The 23430-nt window shown below is 53.9% G+C and overlaps 1 protein-coding gene across 5 annotated transcripts; it reads right to left on the reverse strand.

Moving 5' to 3' along the window:
- Window positions 1–1146: 1146 nt before the first annotated feature.
- On the reverse strand, window positions 1147–21348 carry LOC133348663 (DENN domain-containing protein 1A-like). Of its 5 annotated transcripts, none has more exons than XM_061561602.1 (13): window positions 20962–21348; window positions 20040–20085; window positions 18271–18372; window positions 16342–16464; window positions 15653–15754; window positions 14100–14190; window positions 13922–13962; window positions 10789–10860; window positions 10423–10500; window positions 9717–9913; window positions 8450–8551; window positions 5969–6104; window positions 1147–3373 (listed from the first exon to the last, which is right to left on the reverse strand). In XM_061561602.1, exons 1-13 carry the CDS (start codon window positions 21018–21020, stop codon window positions 2483–2485), a joined length of 2040 nt encoding a protein of 679 aa, XP_061417586.1. In that variant the 5' UTR covers window positions 21021–21348; the 3' UTR covers window positions 1147–2482. The 5 variants fall into 5 exon arrangements, with proteins under 5 accessions (XP_061417586.1, XP_061417585.1, XP_061417584.1 ...); XM_061561601.1 differs by having other exon boundaries at window positions 1147–3460; window positions 8462–8551; window positions 20962–21344; XM_061561600.1 differs by having other exon boundaries at window positions 1147–3460; window positions 20962–21344.
- Window positions 21349–23430: the final 2082 nt, after the last annotated feature.

Genomic DNA, 23430 nt, shown 5'->3' on the forward strand with positions numbered 1-23430 from the left:
CTCTGCGTAGCATTCCGGCCCACTGGGGAGCAGAGAGCCCGTGGGAGGCACGGCACGACGCTTGCAGGAGGCACGGCACGACGTGGGAGGCACGGCACGACGCTTGCAGGAGGCACCGTGGCGGCGGCGAGCAGAGGGCATCCCCGCACGGGTAAGAGCAGCCTCACTGCCGAATGGCTGAACAACAAAACGAGGGCCGTCGCTCCCCGCGCGGGTACAGCGGCAGCGGTCACTGGCGAGCGCCCAAAAAGCATCGCATGATCGAACCCCGGCGAGGTGGGGGTGGTCAACTCAGCATTTCGTCTCTCCGGGGAGGGGGGGGGGGGGGGGGGGCGATTTGCAGCGAGGACGACCCACTCCTGTGTCCTCTGTGGGGAAGTCGACAAATATCCTTTCGTGGAGACATCAATCCCCCTGCAATGGGAATGTGGAATCGGGGAGGCCGATAGGCAGGGATGCGCACCGCTCGGACTCCGCTTGGAGAGACGGTTTGAAAACGGGGAAAAAAAATTATAAATCGCTTTGGGTGGCAGATTTGTGCCGGAGAGGCGCCACATGTCAGTGAAGCAAAAGCACCACGGTGGCGAGATGTTATCTCCCTCGCCTGGTGTGCAGGAGGTCCTGTGTTCGATCCCAACCCAGACACGTGCTGCTGTATATTTGTAATTTGCATGTGCGTCTCGCTCTCCCCGTGGTCACGTGGATTTTTCTCTGGGTCCTCCGGTTTGTCCCTTCACGTGTAGAATCAACGTCGCCACGCGTTTAGAGTATTTGGCTGCAACACATTTCGGCGTGATCAGCCAACTAAGCTGAGCAATCATTTGTGGTGGCCAGGTCGCTTCAGGCAAAAGAGCTACATTGCTCAGTGGGCCTTACCTGCTAAACTAAAACATTTTCAGTTTCGGAAACCCGACTTGAAGCAGCGACACGGCCAACGGCGCTGGCTGGCTCCCTCGCCAAGAACGGCGAATTTCCACCACCGGCTCAGGGATGGGGGTGCCGCTCACTGCTCCGTCGACCATGGCGTCTTTGCTTTCCGCTCACATCCGGGCAAACTAAACGTCGTGGCTTCCAGTCCGGTGAGTCCACGGCAGTCCTTGGCAAAGGTCTCGTGGTGCAGGACGTAACGGAGATGGAAGTAGAACGAAGAGAGCAATTGGGTTTATTTGTTGACTTGTTTACACTGTGCATTAATGTTAATCGGAGAGCGAGCGCTTTCCTCCGGTTGTCCACCTTCAGACCCACAACACCTCCTCGTCACTCGAGAGAGGGCTCTCAGCTGCGTAAACGAACCAATCGCAAAGGGGAATCGGCTCGTACTTCATGAGCTGTCCCCCTGTGAAATGCCTAACCGGGATATTTCCATCTCGGCGTTGCCCCCAAACGCCGCGTCTCCTCCCGGCTTGTAATTCACGAGAGGTGACCGGAAGGTCGATGGGCCAACACGGGAAGCGGCGAGTAACCGTGATGAAGCCACGGAACTTCTCTACGGGGGCTTTCTGGAAGTGCAAGTGAGCTTTCTTCATCATAATCATCATTTAACACATAGTAGGCTTTCATGGCCGATATTATCAATAATCGTTTTTTTTTGTGGTTAGATCGCGTAAATATAAATGTCATCATCATCATCATTTAACACGTAGTAGGCTTTCGTGGCCGATATTATCCATAATCGATTGTTTTTTGGGTTAGATCGCGTAAATATGTGTCATTTAAACTCGCCACCACCCAACACAGCCAATTGGTAAGGCTTGCCGTGAAAAAAAAAAAAAATTACGTCTGTCGCCTGGTGAGGATGGTTGTTATCACCGGCGAAATGTGACAGTACTCGAATTGTAAATGTTGTCGTGGGTTTATCCTCCACCACACAACCGGTTGGTGTTGAACTCGTAAGGAACCTGTCACATTCACCATTTGTTTCAAGCAATACGATTGCAAACGCCTCGTCAACAAAGACCAGAGTTAGCTATCAATTTGTAATCTGGTGATCCTTCCTTGATAACAAGAGATGTTCACCTGAACAGCGACCCTATCTTGCAGCTCCACTTCTCTTTTCAGGCCATGGATTTTGCGTTCATCCCCCCAAAAATAAAAAGTACAATAATAAAAATAATAAAATAGCAGTGGCATTAGTCCATAATTCAGGCAAAACAAATTAACACTGGAAGGCACTCACGTATACTAGCATCGTCCCCAACACGCTCACCGCCTACGCTTCTACTTTCTTCCGGGCAGAGCGGGGAGAAGCCGCGGGGGGAGGGTGTGGGGAAGTGGCTTTCCGGGAGGAGCGCCACCACTTTCCCAATCGTTTGCGCCGAGCCATTGGCGGGCGAGTTCTCCGCTGCGATCGCGCGTCTCGGTCGCTCTTGTCGAGCGGTTGAACCTTGGCGGTATAATTCGAGTGTTCGATCGTGGCCGCGATTGCGCCCCACGCTCCACACCCCCCCTCTCTCTCTCCAGACACGTGTCCGTCCCGCGATCATCAATCGAACGTTTCCCACTGCTGCCTGCGCTGCGTGACGTCGCCGTCACGTGACCCGGGATCCGGGAGCGGGAGAGACGTGGGCGGGTTCGGCCTCCTCGCCCGCGCAGGCATCTGGTTGGCCGGCGCGGTCACGTGATGGTTTGCCGCCGCTGCCACGAGATTGGCCGGTGGGAAGGTTTGATTAAACGGAGACGTCTGATTGGCTAAGAATGGAGGCAACTGATTGGCTGGCTGCACAGGCAGCGTCCTGTTGGCCGCGTGCGGGGGCAGCGGCACCGGAGCTTGCATCCGATTGGCCACTTGATAGTTGAAGGGGAACGTCCGATTGGCTGGCGGGACAGCCGGACCGCACGTCGCGAACGCAACGGGCGTGGCCTGAAGGCAATTGGCCAGCGCGGGCGGCGGCTGCTGCGGCGCGACCGCAAACCGATTTGCTGGCAAGGAAGCGATCCGATTGGCCGGCGGGAACGGGGCGAAGCGATTCGCCGACACCATCGCGGGATGTGGAGCATCGAAGAGGCTCAGGGCGGGCGAGGGGTGGAAGCGCCGCGGGGCGGGGGGAGACGCCTCCAGCAGGTCGCGGACGCTCGGCTCCCCGGCGACGGTGGCGGCGGTGGCGCCGGGGAGCTGCGTCCGCCGCTTCAGGGGGTCGAGCAGATCCAGGAGGTCCGGCTCCTCGACCCCCCCGGCGCTCCCCCCGTCGCCGCCGCCTTCGCCGTCTCCCGGCTCGTCGAGGCTGACGAGGTCGTCGAAGCCGCCGGGGTGGCGACGCGCCGCGGCCCTCTCGGCGCGCCGGCGCGGCTTGGCGCCGTGGTTGTTGTTGGAGTCCCCCGCGTCCGCTCTCGAGGGGTGGGCGGCCGGGGGTGGGGCCAGCAGCCGGGGAGCGCTCTGGTTGGTCGGGAAGCGGGGCAGGGGCGGAGTCAGCGACGGCAGGGAAGCGCCAACGTCGGCCAACGAGAGGCCTGGAGCAGGCGGCTGAGGACACGCACGCACGCACACACGCACACACGCACACGCATGCACTTCACACATGGCGTACGTCCTTGACGGAGCTGGAATCCACCGAGAGGTGCTGATCTGCACTAGCAGCCCCGAACCACTGCCAGGCCCTCCATAACACAACCACTACCAACTTCCAACAGCTCGGTATCTCGTTAATGAATCACCAATCGTGATTTTCACCCAGAACCTTCCAATTGTGGGTATACATTATGCACTCTATAGTGTGGCACGCCGTCCCTCTCAACACACGGCAACCGAGAACCTGGCTGAAGCTTGAGTATCGATCGATTCCCAGGGAAGTGTGATTTGAAGTCAAGGTCTGACGCGAGCCAAACCAGCAACCCTCGTCCACCCCTTTCATGAACGTGTGTGTGAAAGTGTGTGTGAAAGTGTGTGTGTGTGTGTCGACTCAGCCTCAAATGAGTACCTGGTGCGGTGTGTAAACATCGCCACTAGGGAGACAAAGGTGGTCGGGCGTGTTTGCTCTCCACCCACCCCCTCGTGTACCGTTCCGGCCTTCATAGGTGTTCGCTAACAGCACTTGCCCCTACAGTCTGTTAAAGCTATACGGGTGATCTTTTATCTTAGTGTGTGTGTGCCCCGTGACCTCCTGCCAGCAGGCGTTTGACACTTCACGTGGCCTCAAGGTGCACAAAGGGCGGTCCTGCACAGATTCCATATTTTCTGTCCGTCTGCTACAGCAGAGGTGTAGGGAATTCCAACAAGACCTACATCTCTGCTTTATTGACCTGGTCAAGGCCTATGACAGCATCAGTAGGCCTGGGCTCTCGGTTGTTCTTTGTGCTTTCGGAGTCCCTGACGCTCTGCTCATGATCATCAAGTAGCTTCATGATGGTGAGCGGGCGCGGGTAAAACTACGTGGCCGGGAGTCAGAGCCTTTCCCTGTACACCTTGGGGTGCGACAGGAATGTCCTCTGGCTCCCACATTATTTAACATCTATTTTGACCACGTAGTTCGTGAAGCCTTCAATAGCTGTACCGGGAGAATTTCCATTTGGTACAGATACAATTGGAGGCTGATCGATGCCTGGGTGCGGTCAAGGGATGGCTCCCTATTGCTCAACCATGTTATGTATGCCAATGATCCGGTAGTTGCCGCTCACTCAGAGGAGGAGTTGGAGGCGCTGCTGCTGAACCTGGAGCTTGCCACTAAGAGGTGGGGCCTTACCATCAGCCCCACCAAAACTAAGCACCTGCCTGGGCATTTTGTACCATCGGACAATCCACCCACACAACTCCCAATTGGTGATAGGGCAGTTGTGGAGAGAGTGGAGAGTTTCCCATACCTGGGCAGTGTGCTCATGACTGGCTCCGGTTTAACAGTAGAGGTCTCACTCCGAATCAGTCGAGCGGCATTATCTTTTCATTGGTTGCGTAACGCTGTGTGGAAGCTACCTGGTCTGTCGCTCCGCACGAAGCTTCAGGTCTTCTCGGCCACAGTCATTCCCTCCCTTCTCTATGCTTGCGAAACATGGACCCCCCTAATGTAACATCTTCGCCGGTTAGAAACATTTAGGCTGGCCTGCCTACGATCCATCCTGGGTGTAACCAGGCTGGATTGTGGGAGCTCACAAATCCTTGAAGATCTGGACAAAATCCCATCGGTGAGCTCCTCCGGCAGGCAAGGCTGCATTGGCTGGGTCATGTAGCCCTTATGCCCAGTCACCGCATGCCTAAACAGCTTTTGATCGGCCGGATCGAGGGGGCTAGAGAAGAGATGGAGTGATGTGATACAGGAGGATGTGGAGCTGAGTGGACTTGCCGATGACTGGTACCAGCAGTGTCAAGATCGGCCTCTGTGGAGCAGGCTCGTGAATGACGCTACTGGGTAGTTGGAGGCAGTCGCCCTCCACCAACAACGGAGGGCGGAGGAGCGACGCTCACAACAACGTGTGGAGCACCGTGTGGCTAAAGCACAGCAAGTTGGCACAGTAGGAGGCACAGGTGGTGCATCAGCCAGTCATCTCGGTCATCTCAGTCAGTCGACCCGTGGCACCTGAGTCTGCCCCGTGACCTCCTGCCAGCGGGCGTTTGACACTTCACGTGGCCTCAATGTGCACATAGCCTGGCACAAGCGTCGTGGTGACGTCACCACCACTTAGTGGCGAATGGCAGTTGCTGTTGTTGTGTGTGTGGGGAGTGGTGGCGTCGTGGTTAGCGTGCTGCCACTACGAACCCGGCAACCCGGGTTTGATTCTCGCTCACAGTCGACACCAGTGACGAATATCTGAACCGGTACTGGGATGCCCTTAGGTCGACTCAGCCTCAAATGAGTACCACATACAGTGTGTAAACATTGCCATTGGAGAGACAAAGGCGGCTGGGCGTAGTACTGGCCACTTACCCTCGTGTGCCTTCTCGGCCTACATCGGTGCTACTCGCTAACAGCACTTGCCCCAACAGCCTGTGAAAGGCTATACGGGGTATCTTTATCTTTGTATGTGTGTGCGCGTGAGTCACCCTGCTCATGAGTCGGTCTCCTCGCAGGTCGTCCAATGACTTCGCCGCCAGCTGATGCCGCACGGCCTCCGCCGGCCAATCGGATCGCTCCGCACGGTTGTGATGACGATTGTCCAGCGAGCGGTAGGGCTGCGACCTGGGAACGGCCACGCAGCAATCCACGGTCACTCTCAACATCCCCCACAGCATTGACATCAACCCACGTGAACACTGCCCCAGGTAAATATTGCCCACAGTGAACATGACCCCAGGTGAACACCGCCCCACGCCTCCATCTCCTACGGCAATGTCACGGAGTCGACTACGCGAGCACACGGCAAGACCACCGCCGGCCGACTCAGTCACCGATTGGCTGCGGTGGACTCGAGTGTCCGCGCTGATGCGCCTTAGCCGTGCCCTAGCCCCTCGGGGAGGGCCTCTCGGAGAAGATCCAGCACGGAGCGGCTCTGAGCCCTCGCAGCTTGCAGCAGCAGCAGTAGCGGCAGCAGCAGCGGCAGCAGCAGCGGCAGCAGCAGCAGCAGCGGCAGCAGCAGTGGCAGACACGGCCCCAAAACGAATTTCACACGGTCCACGGGCGGCATGGGAATCCGGAACAGGCCGCAGACATCCCCCATTGCAGCATTTCAGCAGCACTAATCAGGTACTAAAGGGAAAATCTTCCACCTGGGCACCACGGTGCCGAGATGTTGACTACCTCGCCTGGTATACAGGAGGTCGTGGTTTCGATCCCGACCATGATGCCTGCTGCTGCTGTATATTTGGAGTTTGCAAGTTCTCCTCGTGGTCACGTGGATTTTTCTCCAGGCCCTCTGCTTTTTCCCTCCACTTTCAGAGTAGTTGGCTACTGCTATAAATTTCCACGCGATAAGCCACTGCGTTGAGCTGTCATTTGTGGCTGCCAGGTCGCTTCTGAAAAAGAGCCACGTAGCTCAGTGGGCCTTACCTGGTAAAAATAAAAATTGTTTAGTTTCACAATTGTTTATAGTTTCACTGCGTTTCAAATCACAGAAGTCACCGAGCCATGCATATAAACGCGCATTTGGCGGAGCAATGTATTTGAAAATGCCATTCGGGCTCTCAGCCAGGGAAAAGATTCACCCAGCCCTGGCTGAGAGGAGCAACCCAAAAACACAAACGCAACTTTGCCCAACACATTCCGAACATCCAGCGAGGCAACAAGAGTGACAGGGAGCTTCACTCGCAATCAGAAAGCTCGCGAGTTCAAGTCCACTCAACCCACAATTCCTTGGTGGCCAATAAAATGAGTACCTTTGTGGGTATAGGTCGTTGGCCTCTAGCTCACTAAACTTGTATATTACCAGGTAAGGCCCACTAAGCAATTAAGCTCTTTTTCAGATGCGCATTGGCCGCAAATGAAAGCTCATCGAAGCGCTTCATCATGTGGAACTTTATAGCATCCAAATACTCTCAAAGTGGAGGTAAAATCCGGAGGGGCCGGAGAAAATCCACACGACCACGGGGAGAGAGATGTTGCAAACCCCAAATATACAGCAGCAGGCGTCAGGGTTGGGATCGAACCACGACCTCCTGTATACAAGGCGAGGCAGTTAACATCTCCTAGCCACCGTGGCTCTCTAGCACGACCGTACCGCCTACCGCTGTGCCAACGTGGAATTTCCAAGCCCGGCGAGTTTCTCAGAACCGCCGACATCTCCAGCCGGTCGCGCACAATGCGGGGTTACGAGTCGAGCCACCGACGACTTGCATCGGCCCACAGACTTACACCGAGAGCCACACCCTTACAGAGACCTACACGCTGACCGACATAGCCCAAGTTGTTATTAAACTGGGCTTGCAGGTCTTGGTCCGGTCACTAATGTTAAATCGGAATGCAAACAGCTGGATGGTATCAGCAGGGCATGTGTGCCACCCAGTGGTGGTTAAGAGGGTGGTGAAGAGACGTCACGGTTTGGTCCGTGTTGCCGTCTCCTGGGTTTGCTCCGGCGCTAAAACCGAGCGATGGATGAACACGGCCCACAACAATTCACAAAGGGCCTTTCTTCTACCCTCCTCTCGATTCTGTAAAAAAACAAACGCATTTTTCTCTTACCAGGTAAGGCCCACATGGAGCTCTTGATCAGAAGCGACCTGGCCACAAACGATCGCACCAATGAAGTGGCTCATCATCGTGTGGAAATGTATCGCAGCCAAATACTCAAAACACACGTTTCTAAATCTGGAGGGGAAATCTCAGAGGGCCCAGAGAAAAATCCACACGACCACGGGGAGAACGTGCAAAGTCGAAATATGCAGGTGTCAGGGTTGGGATCAAACCCACAACCTCCTCCATAGCAGCGAGGGAGATAATATCCCCCCACGGTGGCGGCTCTTCACGACCTGCCCACATGCTTCACTACCGCCCACATGTTTTCTGTGTTGCGTCAATCGTGCCCCTACACACGACACGCTGTCTCTCTCTCGATCACTCCCTCTCTCCCCGCGCACGCGCGCGTCACGTACATGCAGACACACCAGCGGAGGTGACAGCCCAGTAGCCGAGTGTCCGGAAAACCAGGAGCGGAATCCTCGGGGTCAGAGCCGGAATCCTCCAGAAAATAAGGGCTAGAAATACAAAGCAGGAAGGACGGGAGAGAGAGAGAGAGAAAGGGGGGGAGGAGCCACACGATAGGAAGCAGAAAAAGGGCCCAGAAGGACCGGAACATTTAAGAGGCGGCGTTGGGAAATGCGTGCGTTTACATTTGCGCGAGTGCTGAGCGAAGGTATTCCAGTTTTTTTTTAGGACATCAGGACAGAGGAAGGATAGCGACAGATTTGAATGTGGCGGAAGCGATATTTATAACCTTCAACCTGAACACACCTGACTCACAACAGTAAAAGCGCTCACTCACGTGCCATATTCTTCATTACGAATACGGAAGCGTTGGGGATGCACGCGTTACGTAAAGACAAGTAATGAGTTCCAGAAACGAGCCCCGGTAAAAAAAAACCCACAACATTAGGCAAGTTGCCCCTTGCAATCACACCGCCGTTTAATTCGACGCATGCCAGCTTTAACAACACCGCTGTGTTATTTAGCAGCACGTGCCGACCGGTTTGCTTTTCAGGACGGCGCTTCAAACGCAGTGGACGCGCCGACATCCCTGGCGAGCGGGGCCCAGGTGGTCACGGTTCACCACAGCCGCCGCCACGGGGCCACACGCAGCTGCTGCTGCCGAGATCAATCCAACACGACGAGCGGTGCTCCACTTCGGAAAGTCGTCGCAGAAAAGACGACGGACATCACATCGCCCCCTCCGTGGTCTTGTCGGATTTTTTTTGAAAGCCAAGCAGAAGACGAGCCTGGACTTTCCTCGGTGGTGGCTGGCAACCGCAATGCATTATAGGTGCCATAGGCTGTGAGATTGACACAGGGCGGGCAGCAAGCGGGCTCTGCGGTGCAACCCACTGCAGCAGTACAGCAAGTGGACTGGTCTCCATCTGTACGCGGACGTGGAGCGTTTTTGCCCCCGGGTGCTCCGTTTCCTCCTAACAATTAACAATCGCTCGTCGGCGGGATCTCCCATGCCGACATAGGACGGCAGAGAGCTTGGGGCTCCATCGTTTGGCAGCGCCGCTTCACGGCCGCCCCCCTTCCTGCCTCTCGTCTGCGCGGCTTCTTCCCCCCCCCCCCCCGGCGCCACCCGAGCTCGGGGAGAACCGTCGCGGCGCGCGGCACACGGAGTCGCGGACGCCCTGCGCGGGACTTGCGAGGTGCGGGCGTGCGTACATGTCCGGGCTGGGCAGCGACGTGCGCTTCCAGTCAGCGACGTCCCCGTTGGAGCCCAGCGGGGCCGCCCCGGCGGCGGCGGCGGCGGCGGCCCCGGTGGGCGAGGGGTCGTGGTCCGGCGAGGCCCACGGCTCTCCCAGGCGGCTGAACGTCGTGGGGCTTTCTTGCGGGGAGAAGTCGTCCACGGAGGATCCCTCCTGCGGGCCCCCCACCCCGCAGAGGCAGCAGGGTGAACGACCAACCAGGGGGAGTGCGGGGGGGGGGGGGGGCGCCGTGGTAGCGGATGGGCCTTCAGGCCAGCGGTGTCGCTGCATGTGGTTGTCTAGGTGTTGTTGTCTGTGAGTAGTTGTTGCTGTTGTGTGCATGTAGTTGTCGTTGTGCGTGTATAGTTGTGCGTGTGTAGCGGTGCGTGTGTAATTCTTGTTGTGCGTGTGTAGTTGTGCGTGTGTAGTTGTTGTGCGTGTGTAGTTGTGCGTGTGTAGTTGTTGTGCGTGTGTAGTTGTTGTGCGTGTGTAGTTGTGCGTGTGTAGTTGTGCGTGTGTAGTTGTTGTGCATGTGTAGTTGTGCATGTGTAGTTGTGCGTGTGTAGTTGTTGTGCGTGTGTAGTTGTGCGTGTGTAGTTGTGCGTGTGTAGTTGTTGTGCGTGTGTAGTTGTTGTGCGTGTGTAGTTGTGCGTGTGTAGTTGTTGTGCGTGTCAGGGTCGCACCTTCTGCTTGAGGCGGCTCTTCACCTCCTGGATGCCCATGCGTGCCTGGTCTTTCGCGAGTTTCGCTTGCTCCCTCGCCTGCTCACGCACGCGCACATCAACGCACGCGCACATCAACGCACGCGCGCGCACATCAACGCACGCGCGCGTACACACGCGTCGGCAACGATCCTCCCCCGCCCCGTGAAATCTTTAACAGAGTCAAGGCCTATCGAACGTACACAGAGGCAGGCCGTGCGCTTGCCGAGTCCTCGCAGGAAATCAGCAGCGGCTACGATGTACGGGGTAAGCGGAGACGGGGGGGGGGGGGTGCTCGCGAATAGTTGTCTGCGTGCGTCTGCATTGCGTCTGAGTGCGTCCGCTCACAAACTTGTACACAGACTTCACGGCGGGATTGGCCTTGGACTTCACCGTCTGGAAGATGGCCCCGCCTCCTTTCTGCAGCAGACAATTGGGGCACGGGGCAGACACGTGATCGTTTACTCGTGCGTCGAGTTTGCGAGCCAGGCACGGCTGGGCCGCGATTGGGCAAGCGGGCACGGCACCACCGCTGCTCACCCAGGCCCATGTCTGCCTTGTCTCGCCAATCTTAGACCAATGCACACGTCCTCAAAGCACGTTTGCTAGCGTGTTTTTACCACAAGCACGTGTCGTTAATGCAGACTTGATGCCTTACAAGTAGGTGATCTTACTTGGTGTTTGAACATCTTAACACACGTGTGTTATCTCCGAAGAGGGTAAAAGCCTATTAGTTTTTTCTTCAACATTTTGGTACCGGGAAAAAATGGTGCCGTAGATATAACTGCTAAAGCCGAGCTACTAATGCAGTGAAATTTGCACCGCCTCTTTGTTGTTCGCCTTATCTGTTCTCTGGCCTAACACTGGTGGGATAAGGCCATACAACAGAAGGCTGTCTCTATACTCTGTAGATCTTTCATCAGATCACGGGCACTTGTGTTGCGCCCTAAACGTCGTGATTTATTTTATTTCTACCCACGTGACTTCACCGAAAGAACCAAAGAGTATGGATTTGTGCAGTCACGAAAGCTTCAAATCCAGACTGTCTCTGGTGTAGACCAATCAATTTCAAAGACAATACATATATTTACGAGAGCATGTTTGACCACAAACATGCGTGTTTAATGCAGACTTGATGCCTTGCATTAGGTGTCTATTGGGTGTTTGAATATCGTAACACCCCTTTGTTGTATTGCCAGAAAGGGTGAAGCCTGTTCTTCTTTTCATCAACAAATAATTCACAATTGAAACAACATTGTTTGAAACTCGAAAAATCTCAACAATCATCGCCGAACTGTCTGGGAAACTATTCCGTTATTGAACAGGCTCCCGTTTAGCAATTTAAGCGCCGCACTTGAGCGTCGTCTATCGGGGTGCGGCACAAAAGGTAAAAATCTCCCCTCCGATGACACAAAGTTGGGTTGACTGTTTAAACATGTTGCACTCTTTCTGCTGAGGAAACGTCATCATACAAAGAGCTCCCCAGTAAAGTGCGATGTGAAGCAAGGCACCCAAGCGTCTAAAGTAAAATCGAGGTGAAAGTAAAAGAAAGCAACATGAAGAATAATTCGTACAAAGGCCGAGAGCAAAAGAGCTCAGACGCACGTCGATATGAGGAACCCAGCCCAACGTCTGCCACTTCACCGGCACCAAGGCCTCTTTTCCACTGCACAACCGAGCCGTGCCGGGGCCATGCCGATCCAGCCCAGCACGGCTCAGGAGAACCAGAGCCGTGCCGCCCACGTCGCCCAGAACAGGCGAGTTGAGGTGCGTGTAGGTGACACGGTGATGCCGTGTTGTCAGTCGGTGATGCACCGACTGACATCAGTCCCAAATCAGTCACTCAGTGCACCTCCGATTAGCACAGGTTGGCTACGAACGTTGCGAAAGAAGTTCACCACTCATCCGCACATCACGTGCAATGCATTCGTCATTAACCCCACCCCTGGCCCTGCTTGGCCCCGAGCCAGATTGAGACGTCTTGTGAGGCCAGCGTTTCGCTGTTTAGTTCTCGATCTGCACGGCAAAGTCAGTGGAAAAATACCCTCATTGCGTAAGGACCCCTTGCTGCCGTGCTTAATCATTCGCCGAAATACGCTAAGAAAAAAACATCAAAACCATTTTTGATTAAAGTAATTCTTAGCAGGGCCCATGGTTAAAAGCACAGTTTCATTCTGGGTTTGGGTTATAACACTTTTAATTGACCGCATACCATTTGCTATACCTCAAATCCAGCACAGATTTAAAATGTTATTCTTATCAGGCCACTATGGTGCAAAGTGCTAGTCTCAAACTCTTAGTGTCCACTCTTTTTCTGGCCTCTAAATTCACGTGTGCTATGATTAAGGACTATTGCCCAAAACGTTTCAACATTTTTTTTTCCTTAGGGGCCGTCCATAATTGACATCATGCGATTTTTGACCCCCCCCCCCCCCCCGTCGTCTCACGGCATCACTAAAAGTCAGACCCCCCCTCAAATATGACGTCACAAAGCTCTGCCCCCCCCCCCCCCAAACAATAAAACCTGCTTCAAATCGCTTTAAACTATTGTCATTGTAGTGCGTATTTCATGTGGCGCTGCACTCTGATGTTGTAGGAGAAAACATTTATTAAAAGTCTATTTAAATAAGTAGAACGTGTTGTCTATATTTACTTAAAGTTGCGCATTTTCATGTGACGTCACATTTCTCGAACCCCCCCCCCCCTCGTGACACATTGTCACATATGTCTGACCCCCCCCCCCCCCCAGGTGCATGACGTAATTTATGGACGGCCCCTACCGCAACCAAGTGGACATTTATAGCAACCAAAACTCTAAAACGCGTGATGTCGATTCTAAATGTGGAGGGAAAAACGAGAGGACCCGGATAGATATCCACGCGACCACAGGGCGAGAGACACAGATTCCAAATATACAGCAGGCGTCACGACCTCCTGCATACCAGGCGAGGTAGTTAACATCTCGCCACCCCAGCGCCCACACACCACGGATATTCCTACGTAAAATAGTCGGGCGATAGGCTAAAAGGGATCATCCGTGTAACAATGTAAAAAAAGAAACTATAACGAACGAGATAGGAGAGACTGCACGTACACCACTGGACGTTACGTCGTTTCTAATGTGGAGGGAAAAACCGGAGGACCCGGAGAAAAATCCACACGACCACGGAGAGAGAGAGACACGCAAACTCCAAATATACAGCAGCAGGCATCAAGGGTTGGGATCAAACCCACAACCTCCTGCATACCCAGCGAGGTAGTTAACATCTCCTAGCCACCACGGTATCGCTGATGATAAACTGCCTGAGATGCCCATACAACACGAGAGGACAAGGATGTTTACAATTCACAGGCAGCAGTGAGGAACGGCCTCTCTTTAATCGTTAATCCAATCGATAATCACGCGTCAGTCCCACACGACCGCTGGCAGCCACGATGCACTCAGCATGAATGTTCTAGTGAGATGAAACAAAGCGCTCACCTTCACCGTTGTGAGCCACTGATTGTAGGACTTCGTTGCTCCTGTAAAACAGAACACACGTGTGACATCGCGTGTACACGCACGCACGTGCGCAGGAACGTGTGCACGCGACCCAAGTGACTTTGTGTATGTGGTGAACGGCGGTTGTGGTTGTTGTGGGTGCGTGCGAGTTCCTGACCTCCTTCGGTCTCACTGCGGTTGATCTCCTCCTCAAACACGTCGTTAAACCCCGAGCCCGCATTCAACCGCTCCAGACGCTCCTCTATGAACTGCGCTCACCGCACAGCGTCGCACGGCATCACACACAGGCTTACACAGCATCACACTGCAACATAGCCCGCCGCACACACAACAAGCACATTGTGTGTTGCGCGCGTGCATCACCTGTTTGAATGTCATGATGTAATTGGTGCTGAGTGTTAAAAAGAAAGTGCGTGTATGTCTCTGTGTATGTGTCTGTAGGCTAGTTCATGTATCTGTGTGTGTATGTGCATGAATGTATATTGCTGCGTTATTTCATGAAGATATTTGTACTCATGCTTGTATTCGTGTGTGTGGCAGAGTAGTAAGCACTTCCGATTAGCACGGGTTGGTTACGAAGTTCAACTCACGTAGGAAATGCAGTGGCAAGCGCACTGCGCTATGAACCCGGCGACCTGGTTTCGATTCCCGCTCACGGTCGACACCAGTGACTTTTATCTGAACCGGTCCTGGGCCTCCCCTAGGTCGAATCCGCTTCAAACGAGTACCTGGTGCAGTGTGTAGACATCGCCACTGGGGAGACAAAGGCGGCCGGGCGTGGTGCTGGCCACCCATCCCTTCTTGTACCGTTCGGCCTTCATAGGTTCGCTAACAGCACTTGCCCCACCTGTCTGTTATGGCTCTACGAGGATCGTTGTCGTTTTAGTGTGTGGTCACACTCCACTTCAACTACATTATGAAATAACCACGGAGAAAGCAGCAAACGAAGTTTGTGCCGGAGGCCCTGGGGGTACAGGGTGCTCTGACGCCTCCTGGCCAAACCCCATTTGGAGGAGCCAGAAACAGCATTAAAAGAAAACCCACTGAGGTTGGCCCGGTGTAATGTTTCAACCGCTCACTGCAGAGGAGCGACTGTCAGGAGATCGACCGATACCGCCTGGACCTCCGTGGAATCCTCGAATTTCCGGTGGACTGGTTCTAGCTCCAGTCACCATAAGGGGACGACAGTACTCCACTCGGGGCAGGGAATTACCAAGAAACAGGGAGTGTGCTTCACCTGTTTGAAGATCTGCATGTGTGTGCGTGTCGAGTGTGTGTGTGGGTCACCTGTTTGAAGATCTGCATGTGAGTGTGTGTCGTGTGCGTATCGGGTGTGTGTGTGGATCACCTGTTTGAAGATCTGCATGTGTGTGCGTATCGAGTGTGTGTGTGTGGGTCACCTGTTTGAAGATCTGTATGTGTGTGCATGTCGTGTGTGTGTGTCGTGTGTGTGGGTCACCTGTTTGAAGATCTGTATGTGTGTGCGTGTCGTGTGCGTGTCGTGTGCGTGTCGTGTGTGTGTGCGCGCGTCACCTGTTTGAAGATCTGCATGTGTGTGCATGTCGAGTGTGTGTCGTGTGTGTGTGTGGGTCACCTGTTTGAAGATCTGTATGTGTGTGCGTATCGAGTGTGTGTGTGTGGGTCACCTGTTTTAAGATGTGTATGTGTGTGCGTGTCGTGTGTGTGCGTGTGTGTGTGCGTGTGGGTCACCTGTTTGAAGATCTGCATTTGCGTGGCGTTGGTGAGGAACGTCCGCATGCTCGCCGAGCGGTGGCACACGAACGCGTCCTCGCTGAAGGTGATCGGCTCCCCCTGCAGGTGGACACAACAAAGGCAAAGGTTCCCGTGTAGACTCTTCACGGACCGTTGCGTCAAGGGCCATTTTGCGAACAACTATTTTCAGTAAAGTCACGTAGAAGGGAAATAATAAAATAATAAAAATAAAACATAATAAAATAATTCTCACGACGTTTCGGCCACAACGCAAGCAGCCGTCCTCAGGTGAAGAACAGGTCTGTCGGGAAGACAGCGTCTGGATGTGTGTGTGGGTCACCTGTTGAAGATCTGCATGTGTGTGCGTGTGTTCAGACGCTGTCTTTCCGACAGACGTGTTCTCACCTGAGGACGGCTGCTTGCGTTATGGCCGAAACGTCGTGAGAATTATTTGATCATGTTTTATTTTTATTATTTTATTATTTCCCTTCTACGTGACTTTACCGAAAGAACCAAGAAGATGAATCCCTGCAGTCACGAAAGCTTTAAATCGAAATTTAACTATTTTCAGGCCGACAAGCGGAGACACGCAGAGACACGCGGAGACACGCAGGGACACGCAGGGACACTCGGAGATGCGGAGACCCGGATACACGCAGAGACACGTGAAGACGTGGCGCACGCACGGGCTGGAAGCGGAGCGCCTCGCGGTAGCTCCCGTACAGCGCCGCCTGCGACTTGAGGAAGGCGCGCGCCACGCCGTCTCCCACGCTCGCCGGGCGCTTCAAGCGGGAGCGCAGCGCCGCCACCTGCATCCGCACACGAGCGGAGACAAACACCAAATGCTGTTTTTCCACTGCATAAGCCGAGCCGCACCGGGGCCGTGCGGAGCCGGCTCGGCGCAGCTTTGGAGGGAACCGTGCTGTTTTTCCACTGCATAAGCTGAGCCGTGCTGCTGTGTGTATAAGGTGCCACGGTTGGCGAGATGTCGTAGGGTTCGATCCCGACCCTGACGCCTACATGTTTGGAGTTTGCGGTGTCTCGCTCCCATGGTTGCGTGGATTCTTATGGTTTTTTCCCTCCACATTTAGAATCAACAACACGCGTTTAGAGTATTTGGCTGCGATAAATGTCCACATGATAAGCCACTTTGGTTGAGCTCTCATTTGTGATAGCCAGGTCACATCTGAAAAAAACTTCATAGCTCAGTGGGTAAGATGAAAATAATTTAATTTTTTAGTTTTATGTATGTTGAACTTCTTTCGCAACTATACGCAGCAGCCAACCGTGCTAATCAGAGGTACGAGGGGGGGGAGGGAAGGACATCGTAAACGTTGCAAAGCACGTTCAGATAATTCGGCGCCTGAGTGCGTATCTCTCTAAGACCAGACACGTTTGTTTTAGGAAGCCGTCTTCCTCCGATTCCAGAGCGTATGTATGATTAGAATAATACATTTTTATAGCGCCATCTATATGCAAAACTGCATCTCACAACGCTGTACAAGGCAACAGCAAAAACAAAAAGACGTACAGCATACCAAAACCAAGGTCAACTCGGTTAAAGGCCGCCATAAACTAAACGGTTTTTAAATAGGACTTAAATAGTGAAAAGGAACCTAAGTTGACAAAGTGCGCTCCACACCATGGGACATGCAAATCTCATCTTGTCTTATATAGATTTATATAGCGCCTTAGTCGAAGGCACTTTACAATAGTTATACAACTGTATATTAGAGGACTGTGGTTAAAATAAAGAGTGGGATTATTCAAAGTGTTGCTGTAGTTATGGTGACAGTAAGGAGGACAGTTGGGGGTGGTTAAGGAGGGGTTGGAGTAGTGAAACGCCCACCTCAATAATCTTGCATTTCATTGACCGCTGAATGAGCAGCTCCATACTGGACAAGATGATTGATAAAGTATGACGAGCACATCCGTCAGTGGCTCCGTAGCATTGTGCACGTTTGATTGGCGAGGGACCTCACTCGTTTGAAGGAGTAAGAGCGGCCGTCTGGAATGCTCTCCCTTCCGATGTTAGGAAGCCACTGGAGCTATGCACTTTTAAATCATCTAGGTTGAAAACTAATTTCTTTAAAAGTGCTTTTTGTGTTTAGTTTGTTGTCCTTCCCCTGCACCTATGATTAGCATGGTTGGCTACGTACGGTGCGAAGACGCGCATACATACATCATTGATGAGCTTATGAACCCACGTCATGCATTACCTACGTATAAGTCTCTGCTAACTGGACACGGTCGATCAACTCGACTTACTTAGCTATTGGTGACTGTGCGAGCGTGTGTGCGTGGTGCGTGCGTGGTGCGTGCGTGGTGCGTGCGTGGTGCGTGCGTGCGTGGTGCCGCGCGTGGTGCGCGCGTGAAGCGCGCGTGGTGCGCGCGTGGTGCGCGCGTGGTGCGCGCGTGGTGCGCGCGTGGTGCGCGCGTGGTGCGCGCGTGGTGCGCGCGTGGTGCGCGCGTGGTGCGCGCGTGGTGCGCGCGTGGTGCGCGCGTGGTGCGCGCGTGGTGCGCGCGTGGTGCGCGCGTGGTGCGCGCGTGGTGCGTGCGTGGTGCGTGCGTGGTGCGTGCGTGGTGCGTGCGTGGTGCGTGCGTGATGGACCCACCACGTCGCTGGGCAGGCCCTGCAAGTCATTGAGCGGCGTCTCGATGGTGTTCGTGTCGATGGTGAACACGATGGCATCGTCCAGCGGCATCGTCCGCACACGCTACGCAACATCCACGCGCAACAAAGACAACATAGAGATAAGGACAAAGATCCCCCCCCTCACACCCTTTCAGCACGCGTGGTTCTCTTCAGAATGTTGGGTTAACCGTTGTTAGCGGGCACCGATGAAGGCTTGCACTGCGCACGTGGGGGTGGTTTGGCTCGCAACATGCCCTTCTGCCTTTGTCTCCCCAGTGCTGATATTACACACCGCACTGGGTACTACTTTCAGGCTGAGTCGACCTAGAGGAGGCCCAGGACTAGTTCAGATATTCTCCACTGATATTGGCTTGAAGCGTGACTCAAACACGGGTCACCGGGTTCATGGCGCAGTGAGGTGACGAATTGGGGACAGCCAAATCGCAGCGCACCTGCGTCTGTTGCCGACACTTCCAGCACAAGCAATCCTGGGTGCAGAGTTTCACTTTCCTTCTACACCTCCTCGCCCCGTCTGTTTCCCGCTGCCACCGCGGGGAGCATTAGCGGTTGTTTTATCGCCGTGCTTCTAGCGCGATCAGCTGTGTGCCGCGTGTGCAATATAAGTCAAGCTCGGTGTCGTTCGTTACCCTCCGATTAAAAGCCACAGTAAGTTGTAAATAAAGCTCTGCTGGACGAGAGAGGCGCTTTCGTTCTCAAACAGCCTCGAGTGCGGCGTGAGATCGGTGGCATCGCCGGACCGTTGCTCCATTGCATGCATGCGCGTTCAACTTCTTTCGCACCGTACGTAGCCAACCGTGCAAATCGGAAGGTGCTAATCGCTCAACAAGCAGCCTGGTTAAGCGAATGCTTGTACACACGATCACAAATCGATATTGAAAATAATACTTCCTGTTCTAGATTTGAAGTTTTCGTGACTGCAAGGATCCATACTTTTTGGTTTTTTTCAGTAAGTCACGTAGGTAAAAAATTATAAAATAAAAGAAAACATTTTTTAGTTGTTTTCATTTTTATTTATTTTATTTTAATCATTTTTTACCTACGTGACTTTACCGAAAAACCAAAAAGTATGAATACTTCACGTGCCCAAGGAGCACACATTGAATAAGAAATCCTTCTTCTATGAAGGTTTAGCTATTGCACAGGGGAATACAAGCGCGCCGTACACAAACAAAGGACCCCCCACCCCCGTATAGCTTTCACAGACTGTTTGGGGCAACTGCTGTTAGCGAGCACCTATGAAGACCGGCACGAGACACGAAGGGGTGGTATGGGCAGTACGACACCCGGTGAACTTTGTCTGCCGAGTGCTGATGTTTACACACCACACCAGGTACACATTTAAGGCCGAGTCGACCTAGGGGAGGTCCAAATCCGGTTCAGATATTCATCACTAATGTTGGCTGCGAGCGTAAATCGAACGTGGGTCACTGGGTACGCAGCAGTGTGCTAACTACTACTCCCCACATCCACAAACACAACAACCGCCATTCGCCACCAAGTGGCGATGACATCACCACGGCGCTTGTGCCAGGCTAGGTGCACTTTAAGGCCAGGTAAAGTGTCGAACGCCCGCTGGCAGGTTGGTATGGGACAGACTCAGGTGCCATGGGTTGACTAACTGACTGACTGACAACAACAACCGCCATTCGCCACGAAGTGGCGGTGACGTCACCACGACGCACACACACACACAGACCGTGGGTAGACGTTGATGTAAAGTATACATACGTCCATGAGCGAGGAATGGACTCCGATGAGAAAGGGCATCGGAGCACTGCACACAGGGAAACGACAACAACGCTCCGCGTGACTCGCCCACTCTTGAGGCGACATGACACACACTCCTAGCCACGACTTGGCCTTGCCTCTGAGCTCAGCCTGAGCTGAGCCACCAATGCGTCTTTGAAAGCAACGGAGAGGCTCGAACCTGAGCCAGGGCGTGACCAGGAGCACGGCGCTGGGACGCAAGCACACCCAGCCCCCCCCCCCTGCACGTGCGCATCACTCAACCCACTGCCATTTCAAGAAGAAACTGAAGCTATGCACTTTCAAATCGAGTGGATTGAAAGCTCATCTCTTTAGAACGGATTTTTGTGTTTAGTTTGTTGTCCTTTCCCCCGCACGCACCACCAATCAGCAGCGGTTGGCTACGTACGGTGCGAAAGAAGTTCAACGTGCATACAATCGGCCATTTAACAGCTGCCCTAGGTTCCGCACATTCTGCAGTATGCCAGGTGTAACCCTCCAATGGACATCTGTGATTGTTGAGTGAACCCGTGCGACTTTGTTGAGCCCATATTTATTCAGAGTCCTTCATTGTAGCCTCCTTCATCCAGCCCGTGCCATATTTTCCGTAGTTCATTCCCCATTGACGCTCCAGCGACGAAGCTTTCGCCAAAGTTGAGGCGCGCTTTCGCCAAGGGTCATGTGGAGCGACACTCAATAGATGTTTGACATGAGAGGCTGCCCCCCATGGCTCAAGTTGTAACTTTCCGACGGCTCCGTCGCCCTTGCCCGTCGCTCGGCTCGCCACGTCGCCACCGCACGGCGGTGACAGCGCCGTGGTTTTTGGCCTCCTGCGGCAAAGGATAGCAGCTACGAACATCGGGCGGGGGGTGACGGTGGTGGTGACGGTGGCGGCGGTGCTTGCCTGCAGTACTCGAGCAGGTGTGGAGGCAGTAGGGGGATGTACACGTGCTGCCAGCTCATGGGGTAGAGCAGCAACGCCAGCGCGTGGACGCATGACGACAGCTGCACGCCTCGCACACAGACACACAAAGGTCCACCCCACCCCCGTGTAGCCTACACAAACTGTTGAGGCAAGTGCTGTTGGTGAGCTTATATGAAGCACGAGCGATCGGGGATAGGAGGTACAGTGATTCCGCGGACGACAAGCCCAAGGCCGGGTGCCCGCGAGGTCGGCGGAGGGAAAGGCAGATTGAGCTCAATGGCTCCCTACTCACATGGTGGGTAACGTTGAGGAACGTTGTCGCTTCTTGCCGTATGGCTACCGATATTAGATGCAGGGCAACAACTACAATGTCACGTTCAGGTGGTGGTCAAGCCAGCAGACAACGGCGTCAGGAGCAGCGGAGTGCATCATCGCTGCGATGTCTCCTTCGTATTTGTGCATCGGGGAATTGCGTCGTTATACAAGTCGCACGGTCTGATCTGGATGACCACAGTCGCGCACTACTGGAGAGTTTTAAAGTTTACATTTGTGCGTCAGGCATCCGCATCTGCTGCCATGGTGCAGATACGTGGCAATTTTAGAGGAGGGTAAGGGCAGGAAAGGGAAGGGGGGCAGGGGGTGGGGGGTGGTGAGAATCCGATCAAGGCGGGCACGGCCCACGAGGCGTTGGTGGTGGCCTTCACCGGGTCCGTCTCCACAATCCTGATGCTGAAACGGTGCACCAGGCCGGGCCGACCTACAGGAGGCCCAGAACGGCTTCAGGTATTTTGCCACTGATGTCGGCCGTGGCCAGGAACCCAGGTCGCCGTTAGACTCCCTAGCGGCCCAACTCCTGAGAGCGTTGGTGATCAACTTTAATGGACCAGCCGAGCAATATCACATCTCAACATTTTGTCGCGGATTACCACGCAGCTTTGTGACAATGTGCTCATCATTCTTTGGAGCAAGGGAAACAGAAACGCAGGTGCAATGGGCATTACAATAGAGTTTGAGCAACAGGAATGCGTTTCACCCACATAAGGTCTCATCACCGTGCCACACCGCAACTACAAAATAATATAAATGCCAAAAGTATCAACAAGAGTACGGCTTGGCACACGAGCCCTAATTACAGAGCAATGTGCTGTGTGGCCATGCTGTGGACTTGCCCGGGAGGTTTCGAATCATATACTTCATATGTACACCTTTCTTTTTTTCCGGTAAAGTCATGTTGGTAAAAATGTAATAAAATAAATTAAAATGAAAACAACTAAATAAAATCACGACGTTTCGGTCGCAACACAAGCGTCCGTCATCAGGTGAAAAAAATGATCTGCTGTTGTGGCTTTATATAGGTACAGGAGGGGGGGAATGGGGGGGGGGTTGGGGGGGTTGGGGTTTTGTAGAGTTGTGGCTGCAGGAGTTCAGGGGGGGGGGGGGGGGGGGTTGTGGTGTGCAGGGACGGATGGGGGCTGGAGAAACGTCGTGATTTAATTTACTTGTTTTAATTTAAATTTATTTATTACAATTTTCACCCACGTGACTTTACCAAAAAAACCAAAAGTCTGGATCCTTGCAGTCACGAAAACATTACATCTAGAATGTTCAGCTTTTTCGCGAAGCAGCGTTAACGTAAACATCCCCCTACGTGAGCAGTGGCGCACAGGCACGAGCCACAGGCAACGATGACACCGTCGTCATTAACGTGAGGACAAAATCACGAGCTAATAAGCCAGGCGAACGTTTCGGGCGATGGGCCTATTTCAGAGTTTCAGGCCATTTCCAGTAGCGTACGCTTAGCCCAGGGGTCGGCAAACTGCTGCTTCGTGACGTCATTTATTGAGGCCTCACCCTCCCCTATTCACCACACAGTGCATCGCCGTCTCTTGAAATATTGAGTTGTTTAACCAAATTCGAAAACAAATGGCCCTTCTTGTGATTTCGGTTCCCGACCCCTGGCCTAGCCCATACCGTATTCCTCCATCGCTCGCTCATGCCACTGCTGGCGGACAACAGGCTTCCCCTACGGCAAACTCCGAGAGGGTATTGTGGTCGACTCTTCCGCACTGCCCAGAAGCGTCGGAAGACGTTGAACTTCTTATGCGCTGTACGTGCTAATCAGAGGACTACCAACTAAGCACGAAGATCAATGAGTGGGCCGTACCCACGCTTTACCCCACCACACACAGCCTGCCAATCGACTGCTGCGGTGGGTGAACCCCATTCCTGGCGGTGGGTGAATGGAGGCGGTGGCGGGGGAGCAAGGGGAGGACGTGAGACACCGTTGTTTCAACTGCCACGCCGTGGGATGGAGTCGCAGCGGCGGCCTCTGGACTTCGCTTCCGAAGCGCTGGCCACTACACCGCTGCGGCAGGGGCCTTGTTCCGCTCCGTACGTATGTTGAACTCCTTTCGCAACGTACGTAGCCAACCGTGCAAATCGAGGTGC

Source organism: Lethenteron reissneri, chromosome 27, assembly GCF_015708825.2.
Source record: "Lethenteron reissneri isolate LAM-NWPU_2019-01 chromosome 27, ASM1570882v1, whole genome shotgun sequence".
NCBI lineage: Eukaryota > Metazoa > Chordata > Hyperoartia > Petromyzontiformes > Petromyzontidae > Lethenteron > Lethenteron reissneri.

Excerpts from the sequence above, each read along its gene's own strand:
- LOC133348663 (XM_061561600.1), bottom strand. The coding sequence starts at position 21,020 with ATGAGCTGGCAGCACGTGTACATCCCCCTACTGCCTCCACACCTGCTC. Across the intron at positions 20,086-20,961 it reads CACCTGCTCGAGTACTGCAG|TGCTCCGATGCCCTTTCTCA; the intron begins GCAAGCACCGCC and ends CCCTGTGTGCAG. Across the intron at positions 8,552-9,716 it reads TCGCTGCCCAGCCCGGACAT|CCCTTATTTTCTGGAGGATT; the intron begins GTACGCACGCCC and ends TTGTATTTCTAG.